Here is a 12,787-nt window from a genome sequence, read left to right as displayed (position 1 = left end):
GGTGGGGTGTGGGGTAAGGGGTGTGGGGTGAGGGGTGTAGGGTTAGGGGTGTGGTGTAAGGGGGGTAGGGTTAGGGGTGGGGTGAGGGGTGTGGGGTTAGGGGTGGGGTGAGGGGTGTGGGGTGAGGGGTTAGGGGTGGGGTGAGGGGTGTGGGGTGAGGGGTTAGGGGTGGGGTGAGGGGTGTGGGGTTAGGGGTGAGGAGTGAGGCCTGGGTGGGTGGCAGACACAGGCGGCTCTGCCCCTCAGCCTCTGCCCTGGCTGTGCAGCTGCTGGGTGCCTGGTGCGGGGGGCAGCCCGCAGGCCCTGGGCGGGGGTCTCCTCCACGGCAGCATTGTGAGGGACAGCGGCCCAAGCCTCCAGCGGCCGCCGCTCTGCTGCCCCTGTGCGGAAGCTGAGCTCCTCTGTGCAGGGACGCGGCTGCTCAGGCCCGCACGGGACCCTTCCAAAGGGACGCAGGACTGGGGGACAATCTTCCCTCCTCCGCCTGGGAGCACAAGGACCCCTCCCGCCGTACCCTGTGCCTGCCGCCCCCCTCCCGCCGTACCCTGTGCCTGCCGCGCCCCGCGTCCGGGGACACCCACCTTCCGCCCGCTCATGTAGGAGCAGTAGCTCTGAATCTTGTGCACGCACTTCTTGTGGCAGGTCATCTTGCACACTAGGACGTCATATGGTCACCACGCGTGTGTTGGAGACCCCAGGTGTCTGAGCTCCCCTCCCCACCCCGGGGGGACCCTCCCACCCCGTGGGAGGGGTCAGGCAGCTGCTGCGCTGGACGTGGGGGGGATGAGGAGGAGCTTTGGGGACCTCGCTGAGGGGATTTTGGGGCTCTACTATGCCTGGGTGTCCGTGTCCCCTAGGGAGCATGGTGGGGGGGCAGGAGGACAGGGGTCAGGGAGTGGGAGCACTGAGGACCACGGCCCCGCGGCAGAGTCCACAGCAGGGTCCGCGTGAGAAGGGCTGCTGGAGGGGGGCTGGGGGGAGCCGGCTGCGGAGGGAAGGCTGCGCTCACCGCTGCACAGCAGCGCCTTGTCCATGAGCCAGATGTAGGAGAGACACTGCTCGCACGACTGCGGGATGCTCACTTGGTAGCTGGCAAACACGTGCCCGTTGTGCTCCTGGACCTGGGGGGTGGGGGCAGCTGAGCAGGTGCCCCGCCCCCTCCCAGGCGACTTTACTCCTGGGCAGTGAGACAATTCACACCCCGGGCACACCCCAGTAAGCACTAGCGCATGGCACACCCCCAGGATCAGTACTCACAGCACGCTCCTGTTTCCGCTTCTTCTTCTGAGCTTTGCCCTGGTTAGGACACACAAGGTCAGCCTGGTGACCAGGGGACTCCCTAGGAACCCCAAATGTCCAGCACCCCAATGCCCGCCCACCTAGAAACCCTTGAAGCAGAAAAGAAGCCGTGAGGGGTTTGTGGGGGGGGGGAAGGGAGGGGCAGAGGTAGGCGTGGCCACAGCAGGGAGGTGGGGCCAGGAGGGAGGGTGTGGCCAGGTATGGGCGTGGCCCAGGCAAGGTGGGCGTAGCTGGAGCGCCAGGACGCACTTTAGCAGGCTCAAAGTCGTTCTTGGTGTAGCCGCGGGTGAACTCGTCCAGCAGGGACTGGAAGAGGTTGAGGACCAGGTTGGTGTCCTTCTGGCCGCGCTCGGTGGCCAGGTTGTTGACAACGATCTGGTAGTTCTCCATCAGGTCCTTGTAGCCCACGTGGATCTTCCCATTCTGCGGGGACGCAAGGTGTCAGCCCCACAGCCAGGAGAGGGCTGCAGAAGAGATGGGGGGCCACCGGGAGGTCACGTACCGGGACAGAGTACATGGTCTTGATGTTGCTCCTGAATGTTTCAGTGGCTTCGATAAACAGGCTCTCGATGGGGGTCTTCTGGGAGCGCAAGTCGTTGATCTGCAGGAAGAGGAGTGAGCTTCGGGCCGGGCCTCCCCCCAGCCAGGCCAGGCCAGGCCTGCCCATGGAGCCAGCCTCCCCCGCCCCCAGCCAGGCCAGGCCCGCCTCCATGGAGCCGGCCCCCCCCCCCCAGCCAGGCCAGGCCCGCCTCCACGGGCCGGCCTCCCCCCAGGTCCTGCCACCCGCTCACCTTGTTGAGCAGGAACTCGTCCAGGAACTTGAGCTCATTGGCATTGGTGATCTTGCGGTACACCGATTCCCGCCACTTCTCGGACACAGTGATCTTGCCGATCTTGAGGTTGCGGTTCTTCTTCCCCCTGCCTCCAGCCTCCTTGCTCTGTCTCTCGCCCGCGAGCCGGTGCTGCTGGCTGGAGGGCGCTGGGGGTTGCAGAGCAGAGGGGAGGGGAGGTGGGTTCAGGGAAGGGCACTGGCCAGCTTGGGGGTGCCAGTCAGAAACAGGAAGCCAGGACCCCCAACCACAGGCCTCTGTCTGTGGCCAGAAATCCCCACCCCCAGCTCTGTGCCCAGGGCCTAGCCAACCTTCTAGATTCTTCTTCACAGTGGCTTCCAGAACAGCCGGCCCAGAGGCCACATCCTCCATCTCCTCTACATCCAGGCTGTATTTTTTGTCCTTGGTCTTATGCAGGAAGAGTCTCTTAAAGGTGGATCTAGAAGAGGAAAAAGCGTGGCTTCTTTTCTTGCTTTTCTCAGGCTGTGGCCTGGGCTGGCTCTGAGCTCCTGCCTTTAAGCGATCTTGCCGCCCAGCCTCCCAAGCGGCTGGGAATACAGCGCGTGCCACCAGGCTGCGCCCTCGCTGTTACGTGTTTTCCTTTAAGCCATGGGTAGCCAGCCCGACTAGCTTCACCAGCAAGGACTCTGCCTAATTTAAAAAAAGGGGGACAACTGGGTGCAGGGGCACAGCTCAGGGGCAGAACTCTGGCCTTGCTTCCCGAGGCCCTGGGCAACGTGCCCGGCCCTGGCGAAGGGGAGATGCCATCGCATCTCTCTTCCGTAAGTGGCGAAGTGGACGCTGCGAGAGATCCCGTCTGCTTCTCCGCGCACCCTGGGCCCCTTACTTGGAGTCCAGCTGGGAGCCCGGGGACAGCCCGGTGTCAGGGCCTGCGAAGGTGTCGCCTGACTTCTTCTTGTGGATAGCAGCCTTCTTGGAGCTTGACTGGCCATCGGTTTCGGCAGGAGACTGCAAACAGCGCAGGGAGGGCTGGTGAGGACGGGGGGGGGGGGGGGGGGGGGGGGCAGGGCGGCCGGGCCGGGTCCACTCCACACACTGCCCACTGGGGTCCACACTGTACACAGTGCCCGCCAGGGTCCACACCGCACACAGTGCCCGCCGGGGTCCACGCCGCACACACTGCCCGCCGGGGTCCATGCCGCACACACTGCCCGCCCACTGCCAACTCCACTCGTGTTTTAACTGGGGGCCACTGTGTGGCTCAAATCACTCTTCACCTTTTCTTTTTTTTCCAGTCCTGGGGCTTGAACTCTGGGCACGGGAACTGTCCCTGAGCTTCTTTGTGCTCAAGGCTAGCGCTCTACCACTTGAGCCACAGCGCCACTTCTGGCTTTTTTTGAGTAGTCTACCGGAGGTTAGTCTCACAGACCTTCCTGCCTGGGCTGGCTTTGAACTGCGATCCTGAAATCTCAGTCTCCTGAATAGTTAGGATGGCAGGAGCAAGCCACCAGCGCCAGCCACTGATCTTTCTAACCTGGCCTCCCGAGTGCTGACTGCGGGTCTGAGCCTCAGGCTGGCCCGCCTCCCCCCGGGGCTCTGGCGGCGCTGGCATTACCTGTGTCTTGGCAGGAGACAGTTGGGAGACGTCGTTACTGGACGAGGAGCTGTGCCTCTCCCTGCAGGGCCGCAGAAACTCATGTCAGCCCAGCCTGGGCGGGGCCTGGCGGTGCAGCGCGGGCCCCGGCTGGCAGGGGGAGGGCGGGGGGGGGGGGTTTCTGGCCCAGTGGGTAGAGGTCGGGTGCTGGGGGGCTCCCTGGAGTGCGCAGGAGGCCGGGGACGCTGGGTACCGCTCCCACCACCACCACCAGCTGCTGCAGCCTCCGCCCGCGCCCCACAGCCACACCCCAAGCCCACATTCCTCCCCGTGTCTGCTCACTGTCCATCCCCCGTGTACCCCCATACCGCACGCCCCTTCCCTCCACCAAACCCATCCACCGCCCCTTGTTCTATCCATCCCCGCACCACACCCACAAACCACCCACCCATCACCCCCCACCATCCCCCCCTACCCATCACCCACCCCCCATCCCCCCCATCTACCCCTACCCACCATCCCCCCATCCCCCCCACCATCCCCCCACCCATCTTCTACCCGTGGGTGACTATTGTGCACCCCACTTGTTGATAGAACCTGAGGCCTAGGGGTGCTCATGGAGGGGGGCCTAAGCCCTGGGGGAGGGTGGGCTCACTCTGTGGGCGTGATGGCTCCGGGGGGCTGTGCCGGGTCGCTGAGGTCCGGGGACTGGCTCAGCGCAGCACTGGGCCCGCCGGCGCCCAGCTTCTTGCCCCGCCACAGCTCCACGGCGGCGGCCAGGCGCTCGGCGGCGGGGGGCTGGTACCGCTGGATGTGAGCGGGGCCGCTGGGGCTGCCGCCCCCCCTCTCCTGGTCTTTCGGGGCTTCGCAAGGGCTGCTGGGCGCCAGGGCCAGGCTGCTGGGTGCCAGGGCCAGGCTGGTGGGCCTCCGTGGGGTGCTGGGGCTCGGGCTCCCAGCAGGGGGCGCCCCCGAGTCTCCCGAGGCCGCGGTGTCCGGCTCGACCTGCTGCTTCTCCATGGGCCGCTTCCTCTCGGTGCTGTCTACGGTCTCTGCTGCCACGTCCGAGGGGGTGTCCTCCGTGACCCCCATTCTGTCCTCTGCGAGGCTCTCTCCCGGCTCTGGGACAGCCCTTCCGGAAGGTTCTCGGAGGGTGCTGTCCTCCTTACAGAGCTGGCTGTGCTTGTTCTGCAGCGCCACGTGCTCCAGCCCGCGCTGCCGGCGGGACTCCCGCTTCTCCCGGCTGCTCGGGGCTTTGTCATGGCTTTCGGCCGCCATGCTTCCCTGGGACGCGGAGTCCTTCTCGGGGGGTGGGGGTTCGGCTGGGGCGTCCACCGCCAGCGGCTCGGAGTCCTGCCGGGCGGCGGGGCCAGGCTGGTCCTGGACGGCGCCTTCCATGGCGGCCTCCCGCGCTTGCTCCTCCGCCTTCTTCTTCTCCAAGATCATCTGGTTAAAGCTGGTGCGAGAACAAAGGATCAGAGGCTGCGACCCACCACCCCAGAACCAAGGGAGGTCCAGCACCGCGCCCCCAACCAGCATCTCCGCGTGACATCTCTGAGAGATGCTTCTGGAGGCCCAGTACAGCCTGACAGGCCTGTAATTCCGGCTACTTGGGAGGCGACGGCAGGAGGATGGAGCTCCGGGCCTGCCAGGGCTGCAGTATGAGACCCAGGATTGACAGGAGAGTGGGGTGCCCGGGGTGCCTGCGGTCCCCGGGTGTCGGGGGAGGGGCTCACCTGCGGCGCTGCAGGTGGCCGCGGCACAGGCTCTGCAGGCGGATGACGCGCTGGCGGTGCAGGTGGAAGGCCCGGCGCTGGAGGAAGCCCCGCCAGGCGGCCTGCAGCACCACGGCGGCCCGTGCCCGCGCCCGCGCCCGGCGGGCCTGGCGTGCGCGCCACAGTGCCTGCAGCAGCCGGGCCGCACGCCGGGTGCGCAGGAAGCGGCGCCGCTCCAGGGCGGCGCGGAACCAGCTCTGCAGCAGCAGGATCTTGCGCAGGACCTCGCGGTGCAGCGTCTCCTGCAGTGCCTGCCGCTCTGTCTCCTTCAGGAAGACCTGCGGGCACGCGGGACCCGGCTCAGCGCCCTGGCTGCAGCCCGGGCGGGACATTTCCCAGTCCCGTTCTTCCAATCCCACCAGGGGGCCCAGCTCCCCAAGGCCTGGGCCCCTCCTGGCAGGTTCAGCCTGTCCCCCGACCTCTGTACCGCTCCTGGCGCCCAGGGTCGGGCGGCCGGGTTGCAGAGTGTGTGGGATTTTTGCGGGCACAGTAATGCTCCACCGCCACGGCCTTCCTCCCCACAGGCGCATTTAGCTCGGCCTCTGCCCTTGGCCAGTGGGCTGGGGAAGGGGCTGCGGTGAGCGTGCGTGGAGCACCCGTTCTCAGCGGAGGGGTGCGTGTCTAGTGTGGGCAGGGCCCTGCTTGCATCCCCTACTGGAACAAACAACGCTGACAAGACCTCGAGACGCCCGAAGGAGACAGCTTGGGAGGCCGCCGCGGGCACCGCACTGTGGCCGGGTGGGCCGTCTCATAAGGGCGGGGTGGGGGGTGCACGGCAGCGTGAGGTGGTGGGGTTCTCCTGGGACCCATCAGCCCGCTCGAGGGCGGGTGGTTATGAGAGTCTGACGCCAGCACGTCTCTGGCTCCGGTCTCGCCATGTGACCTTTGCTGCGTGCGCCCCAACGCTGCGTGCTGTGACCCCCCCCCCCCCCGGGCCATGGGAAGCATGGGAGGGCATGATGGGTGGGGAGGGCGTGGCGGGCTGACCTTGGTCCTCCCGATCTGGTAGTTTCTCTTGTCCACCTGCATCCTCTCCAGCAGGGCCGCGATGACCTCTCTGCAGGGCTGGGCGTTCTTGGGCAGCAGAACCTGGAACTGCTCTGTGAAGTCCTGGGGTGCGGGCAGGGTGGGGACAGGGCCGGGAGTGAGCTTCCGGCCAGCGAGAGCCCCGCCCCCAGCCCCGAGGGTGCAGCTGGCACGGGCGAGGGCGGGTCCGCGGGTCCTGCGCAGCGCGGCTACCTGGAAGGTGTACTTGGCGCTGTAGCCGGAGCGGCGGATGCGCACGGTCTCCAGCATGCCGGTGTAGCGCAGCTGCTGCAGCACCAGCTCCTCGTCGAAACACAGCTCTTTCTAGAATGGCATGCGGGGGGGGGTCAGGGGGGAAACCGAGGCAGCCGCGCCCCGGAGGCCCAGGCCCTGGGGGGACAGGGCTGGCCCGCAGCAGCCTCCTTTCTCTGCGCCTGTTGTTTTGAGCCAGGCTTGCTCTGTGACCCAGGCTGGCCTCGGTCACCATGCTCCGGCTTGGATTACAGGCGGGCCCCACACGCCCCTTCCCCCGAAGCCTGCTGGCCCCTGACAGGTCTTTCCTGACAGACCTGACCTCAGGCCTGTGCTCAGCTTCTGCCAGTGAGGCACGGGGCGGGGAGCCGGGGGGGATGCTGGGGACCGGCACCCTGGGCACCCCCAGTCCCTAGCCCCTGCCTGCATGTTCCCTGCACCGGCTGTTCCTGGGGCATGTGAAGGGCAGCCCCCCCCCCCGGTGCAGCACAGATGCGTTACTGGACACCCTCCTCCTACCCCACCCCACAGCCCAAGGATCCGGGGCTATCTTGGGGGTGTGGGTGCCCTCTGCCCCTGACGCCTGCCAGACACGCACCTTCTCTGCGTTGGAGCGGATGCAGCGGATGAAGAAGGGCTCGGCCTGGCCCAGGGCCTCCAGGAGCTTGTTCAGGGATGTCTGGGGGGGTGGGGGGGGGTCATGGTGTGGGTGAGCTGGGCCGCATGGGTGCTGCTGGTCCTGGGGGCACCGCACATGGACAGGGCAGCCGCTGGGTGTCCCCGGGCTGGCAAGCACCCATTCCAGAACCACCTGTGCCCTGGCCCTGGTGGCAGCAGGTGGTGGGGACTGGGGTGGGGGTGCCTGGGGGGGGCAGCTTCTGTCTGCCCTGCGGGGGGACAGAACCAGGACCCTGCTCCTGAGCCACGACCTGGGCCACCATCTGCTGCTTTTCAGGATTTCTAAAGGGCTGGACTCGGCGCTGGGCTCTGGGTTCGATCCCTCCCACCAGAAGAAAAGGAAATGATGTCACCGCCGAAGAGCCGAGGATGAGGAGTAGGGAGGAATGGAAACATTCACTAGGGGATGCCTCGAAAACAATGTCTCCGAGCTTCCTGGCAGCCAGGGAGACAAGGGCCACATGACGTAAGGACAGGGTTGGGTGGCTCTGGACCAGGGCATGGCTGGCACTGGTGGTGGAGCAGGTGTGTGTGGGGGGGTGGGTGTGGGGGGGGTGGTGGTGGTGGAGAGGCTCGTGGGCACCCTCACCTGGAACTGAGCGCTGATGCTGGGTGGCTTCTTCTTCTTGTGCAGGTGCAGCAGGGACTTGGTGGTGCGGTCGTGCAGTGTCATGCTGATGATGAGCTTCAGGGACTTGGAGTCCAGAAGGTTCTAGGACAGAGACATGGGGTCTGGCCTGCCCTCCGCCAGGCACGGCCAGGGGAAGGGGCGGGGCCTGGCGTGTGCTGGGGGGGGCACCTCAGCTCCGCTCTGGGATGGCTGTGGGGGCACCGCTGCCGGCCTCCCTCTGGGAGCCCCCCACGGAACTCCCCCTTCTCCCGCCCCAGCCTCCGCAGCGCTGGGGGTGCGGCAGGTGCCACCATACCCAGCCAGGGACATGTTCCGAGGGCAGGCGGGAGCCACGGCGGGCGGCTCTACACCATGAGCCGGTGCGCACAGCAAGCCAGGCCCCACCTCTGCACACGGTACGCGTGTGCATGTGCGCACCCCAAGTCTGACAGCCTGCTGGTTCTAGGGATTTTGCGGTAGGGGACGATGAAAAGACTTTGTTTTTGGTTGGTTCTGGGTCTTGGACTCTGGGCCTGGTGCTGTCCCTCGGCTTCAGCAGAAGGCGAGCCTCAGATCTCAGCCTCCCGAGTGGCTAGGATGCAGGCGCGAGCTGCCGGCACCCAGTGAAGTTTTGTAATTTTCTCTTCCCTGGCTCTCAGTTCTTAGGGGCCATGGTCTTGAACTCGGGGCTTTGCATTTCCCAGGCAGGTGCTCTACTGCTGAGCCATGCCTCTAGTCCCAGGCCTTTTTTTGGAAAACTTGAATCTCCGCAAGTAGCTTGGGTGAGTGGAGCTGGCTGTGGGGGGCGGCTCAGCCCCCAGGCGTGGGATGACGGGCCGGAGCAGCTCACCTGGCTGCGGCTCTGACACAGCACAGCCCCGCCCATGGTGCACACGTGTCGGGCAGGGGACCAGGGTTCGAAGCCAACCGCAGCCACCACAGACATGGCTCTGGCACTATGGGTTTGCTGTGGGCGGGGAGCCTATCTCTGCAGATCCTCCAATTGAGAAAGCGCCCCCAGGATGGGCTTGCCCCATCCGGGCCTATAGCAGGGGACAAACCCCTGTCCACGGCCCGTGGGTAGAGACACCCCCAGACTGTGATGGTGTGTATGTATATACGCATGCACGTGTGTATATGTGTGTATGCATGTATGCATGTGTATGAACGTGGGTGCACTGCTGCCCAGCCACGGAAGAGGGCGCTGTGTGAGGAAGGCCTGAAGGGAGCTGCTGTGGCCCCAGGGCCCGGCCCCGCCCCGCCCCGCCCCGCCCCAAGTTTTCGCTGGCTTTACCTTGGGAATGATCTGCTTTTGTTTGGTACCTTTACTCTTCCTGTCAAAACAGTAAAAACGGGATTGTGAACAACAGGGGCCAGGCAGGCGGGGTGGGGTTAGTCCAGCAAGCCACCCTGGCGGGTTAGATCACGACGGACAGACACACAGACAGACAGAGACAGAGAGAGGGAGGGAGGGGGGAGAGAGAGGACAGAACAGTGAACTAGCGACCCAGGGCAGCCCGGTGCCCAGCGCAGCCCGGTGCCCAGCACTGCCTCTCCAAGGCCCTGCCCTGCCTCTTGTGCTCTGTGGCAGGAGGGGAGGGACAGCTGGGGGGGACCCCCTGACCCCTTGGGGGCTACGCCTGTGTGGACAGGAGAGGGGAGCGAGTCTGGGGCTGGGGCAGGGACCGTGCTTAGCAACCCGCAGCGTGGACTGTGCTACAGCCGCAGCAGCTCCTGCCTGTAATCCCAGCAACCGGCCAAGCAGAGATGGGGAGGAGGACGGTTCCAGCCAGCCTGGGCAGAAGCTGGCAAGACCCCGTCCTCAGCAGCCAGCCAGGTGTGTCGGGTTCGCCTGTCATCCCAGCTACCCGAGAGGGTGAAGGTCGGAGGACCGGGGTCTGAGGCTGGCCTGGGCAAAACCGCGAGACCCTCTTCAAAAAAGAACAGGGGGCTTGGCAGAGGCTTCCTACAGCAAACCCACGCCCGGACCCCACCTCCAGAATCAGAAAGAGAACAAGGCAGGGCAAGTGTCTGCCGGGCCGAAAGAACCTGCATCTATGCTGGGCCATACTGTTAGCACTGGGTCTGCTTAGGGACTCGGCCCTGGGTTTGAACCAGAGCCTTCTAGATTCCCAGGCGAGAGGAAAAAGAAAGTGGGATCTTTAGTCCAAGGGAGACGGGGCAGCTCTGGAGTTGTTGCTGAACTTATAATTTTCTTTTTTTGTCAGTCGTGGGGCTTGAACTCAGGGCCTGGGCGCCTTTCCTCAGCTCTTCAGCTCAAGGCAAGTGCTCTACCCCTTGAGCCACTTCCGTTTTTTTGGGTGGTTCATTGGAGCTAAGTCTCAAGACCTTTGCTGCCCAGGCTGGCTTTGAACCGCGATCCTCAGATCTGTCATGAGTAGCTGGGATGACAGGCGTGAGCCACCAGGGCCTGGCTGGCATGGACTTCTGAGACAGGGTGTCACTATGCGGCCCAGACGGGCCCAGAACTCAGTCCTCCTGCGTTAGCCCCAGTGCTGGGATTAAAGGTATGGACCGCCACACCTGGCTACTTGTAGTGCACTGCACGCTGAGGAAAAGGCCAGTGCCAGCCTGCAGCCCGAGTGCTTTCTAAGGCAGAGCAGCTGGGGGTGTGACCGGAGGGCGGGGCCCACGGCCCGCCAGGGCTAGCATTACATCCAGTGACGTCAAAACCCAGCCACACGACTGGAGGGCTGGGATGGGAGGGTTTGGAAAATGAACGGGGCGGGGTGGCCAGAATCGAGGGCACCGCACAGAACTCGACGTACACCTCAAACCTCTTTGGATCGTTACTTCACTACACAGAAAGAAATGGATGTTAAAACCGCCTCCATGGGCTGGGAAGGTGGCTCAGTGGTAGAGCGCTCACCTCGCATGCCTGAGGCCCTGGGTTCGATTCCTCAGCACCACAGACACAGAAAAAGCCACAAGTGGTGCTGTGGCTCAAGTGGTAGAGCACTAGCCTTGGGCTGAAGAGCTGAGGGACAGCGCCCAGGCCCAGAGTTCAAGCCCCAGGACTGGCAAAAACAAACAAAAACAAACAAAAAACCCTCAACCCCCCCACAAACTGCTTCTCTGCCGAGCATGGTAGCATCCACCTGCAGTCCTAGAACTTGAGAGGCTGAGGCAGGAAAACGGCTTGTGAGCATCCTGGGCTAGGTGGCAAGACCCCAGCTTTGGATAAGAGGAAAAGGAAGACAAAGCATTAAAAAAAAAGAAAAAAAAAAGAAAAAAGTCCCCTGTGGCTGCAGGCACTGGTCAGCCGCCGGGGCCGAGCCGGGGCCGCTGTGCTCAGCCGCCAAGCAGGGGCCTGGCCGGCCATGCTCAACCCGAGCGAGAGCCCTGGCCACATGCTGGCAGCCCAGATGGCCCCTGGTGGGGTAGGACATGGGGTCCCCCGGCCTGAAGGCCAGCACCCCACTTTGCAGTGGGACCTGGAGTCTCGAGTCCTCTACCAGACATCAGGGGGGCTTTGCTGGGAAGCTGGGCTGGGGTGCAGGGGCCACCCCCATTTCCCCAGCTGTACTGGGCAAGGGGGGCTGGCGGCAGGAATGCGGTTCCAGCACCAAGGTGGGGGGCCGGGCTCGGGATGGAGGGCTGGCAGGGATGAAGCGCGGGGTGCGGGGCGGGGCGCGGGGGGCCGGGACTCACAGGATGAAGGTGTGGGGCGGCCTGTGCAGCCGGCTGAGGGACCGGAGGAGTCGCCGGGGGTCCCCACCCTGCCAGGGCAGTCCTTTGAGACTCTGGATGATTTGGTTATACAAATCGCTGAGGGCGGGAAGGGGTCGGGGGTCAGAGAGCAGGCGGGGAGTCGCAGCCCGCCACCGGAGCACCCCGCGTCCCGAGCCCCGGGCAGGCCGCTGTCCCCGTCCCGGAGGGCAGGGGTGCGGAAGGCACCTGACACCGTAAGAGGCCCCATGGTGCGGGGTTGGTGGACCGCAGCCGTGAGCTGGGGGTGGTGGTGGGGGAATCACTTTGCTCAGGCGGGGTCCGGCCAGGCCCCGCGCAGGGCTTGGAAGGAAGGTGCGGGGCAGGCTGCGGGAGTGTGCCCGCGCCTGCTGGCCATCCACCCCGCAGACAGAGGCAGCCATGCTGAGGTGAACTTCCAGTCCAGGAAGAGTGCTACCCAGGGTTTTTGGGGGACCAGGGTCTTGTGCTTGCCAGGCAGGTACCCCAACGCTTAATGCTACACATCTCAGCCCTTTCTCTGCATCGGTTTCTTTTTGGGTCAGGGGGCTTGAACTCTGGGCCTGGGCGCTGTCCCTCGGCTCTTTAGCTCAAGGCAATTGCTCTACCCCACAGTGCCATTTCCGGTTTTCTGGTAGCTTATTGGAGATCAGAGTCTCACGGCTGGGCTGGCTTTGAACCCTGATCCTCACCTCTCAGCCTCCTGAGTAGCTAGGATGACAGGCGTGAGTCACTGCTCTCTGGGCTAGAACTGAAATCTTTCTGGGGCCTGGTGTTTGCTAGGCAAGCACTGTACCACAGAGCCACGCCCTTCCCACCAGGCCACGCCCCTGGCCACCAAGCCACGTCCCAGCATCCTTAGTGGTTAGTCACGCTTAATCTCTGGGCTGCTGGCCTGGGCGGGGAGGGGGGTGCGCCTCAGTGGCCCCTCGTCTGTGTTCCAGGCACCACGCGAGTGCCCGGACGCACAGCGGCACTCACCTGCGCCCCGTCGCCCTCCAGGGAGGCACAGTCACCACCGTCACGTCTGGGCCTCGTCAGAGCGCTCAGGGCGCCT

The 12,787-nt window shown here is 65.0% G+C and overlaps 1 protein-coding gene across 1 annotated transcript in view; it reads right to left on the bottom strand.

Annotated features, from left to right (window-relative positions):
- Myo9b (myosin IXB) overlaps nucleotides 1-12,787 on the bottom strand; it is a 48,648-nt gene that overhangs the window by 1,003 nt on the left and 34,858 nt on the right. The window contains exons 15-31 of the mRNA XM_042670645.1: nucleotides 11,695-11,811; nucleotides 9,317-9,356; nucleotides 8,002-8,124; nucleotides 7,333-7,413; nucleotides 6,696-6,806; nucleotides 6,444-6,566; nucleotides 5,418-5,734; nucleotides 4,340-5,137; nucleotides 3,706-3,766; nucleotides 2,977-3,098; nucleotides 2,441-2,568; nucleotides 2,091-2,278; nucleotides 1,802-1,900; nucleotides 1,549-1,722; nucleotides 1,258-1,296; nucleotides 1,010-1,121; nucleotides 582-655 (exon numbers count right to left, since the gene is read on the bottom strand). Coding sequence (XP_042526579.1) covers nucleotides 582-655; nucleotides 1,010-1,121; nucleotides 1,258-1,296; nucleotides 1,549-1,722; nucleotides 1,802-1,900; nucleotides 2,091-2,278; nucleotides 2,441-2,568; nucleotides 2,977-3,098; nucleotides 3,706-3,766; nucleotides 4,340-5,137; nucleotides 5,418-5,734; nucleotides 6,444-6,566; nucleotides 6,696-6,806; nucleotides 7,333-7,413; nucleotides 8,002-8,124; nucleotides 9,317-9,356; nucleotides 11,695-11,811 — 2,707 coding nt within the window. The remainder of the gene's footprint in view (nucleotides 1-581; nucleotides 656-1,009; nucleotides 1,122-1,257; nucleotides 1,297-1,548; nucleotides 1,723-1,801; nucleotides 1,901-2,090; nucleotides 2,279-2,440; nucleotides 2,569-2,976; nucleotides 3,099-3,705; nucleotides 3,767-4,339; nucleotides 5,138-5,417; nucleotides 5,735-6,443; nucleotides 6,567-6,695; nucleotides 6,807-7,332; nucleotides 7,414-8,001; nucleotides 8,125-9,316; nucleotides 9,357-11,694; nucleotides 11,812-12,787) is intronic.

The sequence above is a fragment of the Dipodomys spectabilis genome, unplaced genomic scaffold (genome assembly GCF_019054845.1).
Source record: "Dipodomys spectabilis isolate Male_0828 unplaced genomic scaffold, ASM1905484v1 ptg000573l, whole genome shotgun sequence".
Lineage (NCBI taxonomy): Eukaryota > Metazoa > Chordata > Mammalia > Rodentia > Heteromyidae > Dipodomys > Dipodomys spectabilis.
The sequence above is the reverse complement of the archived record's forward strand: the minus strand, read 5'-3'. Positions and strand labels throughout refer to the sequence as shown.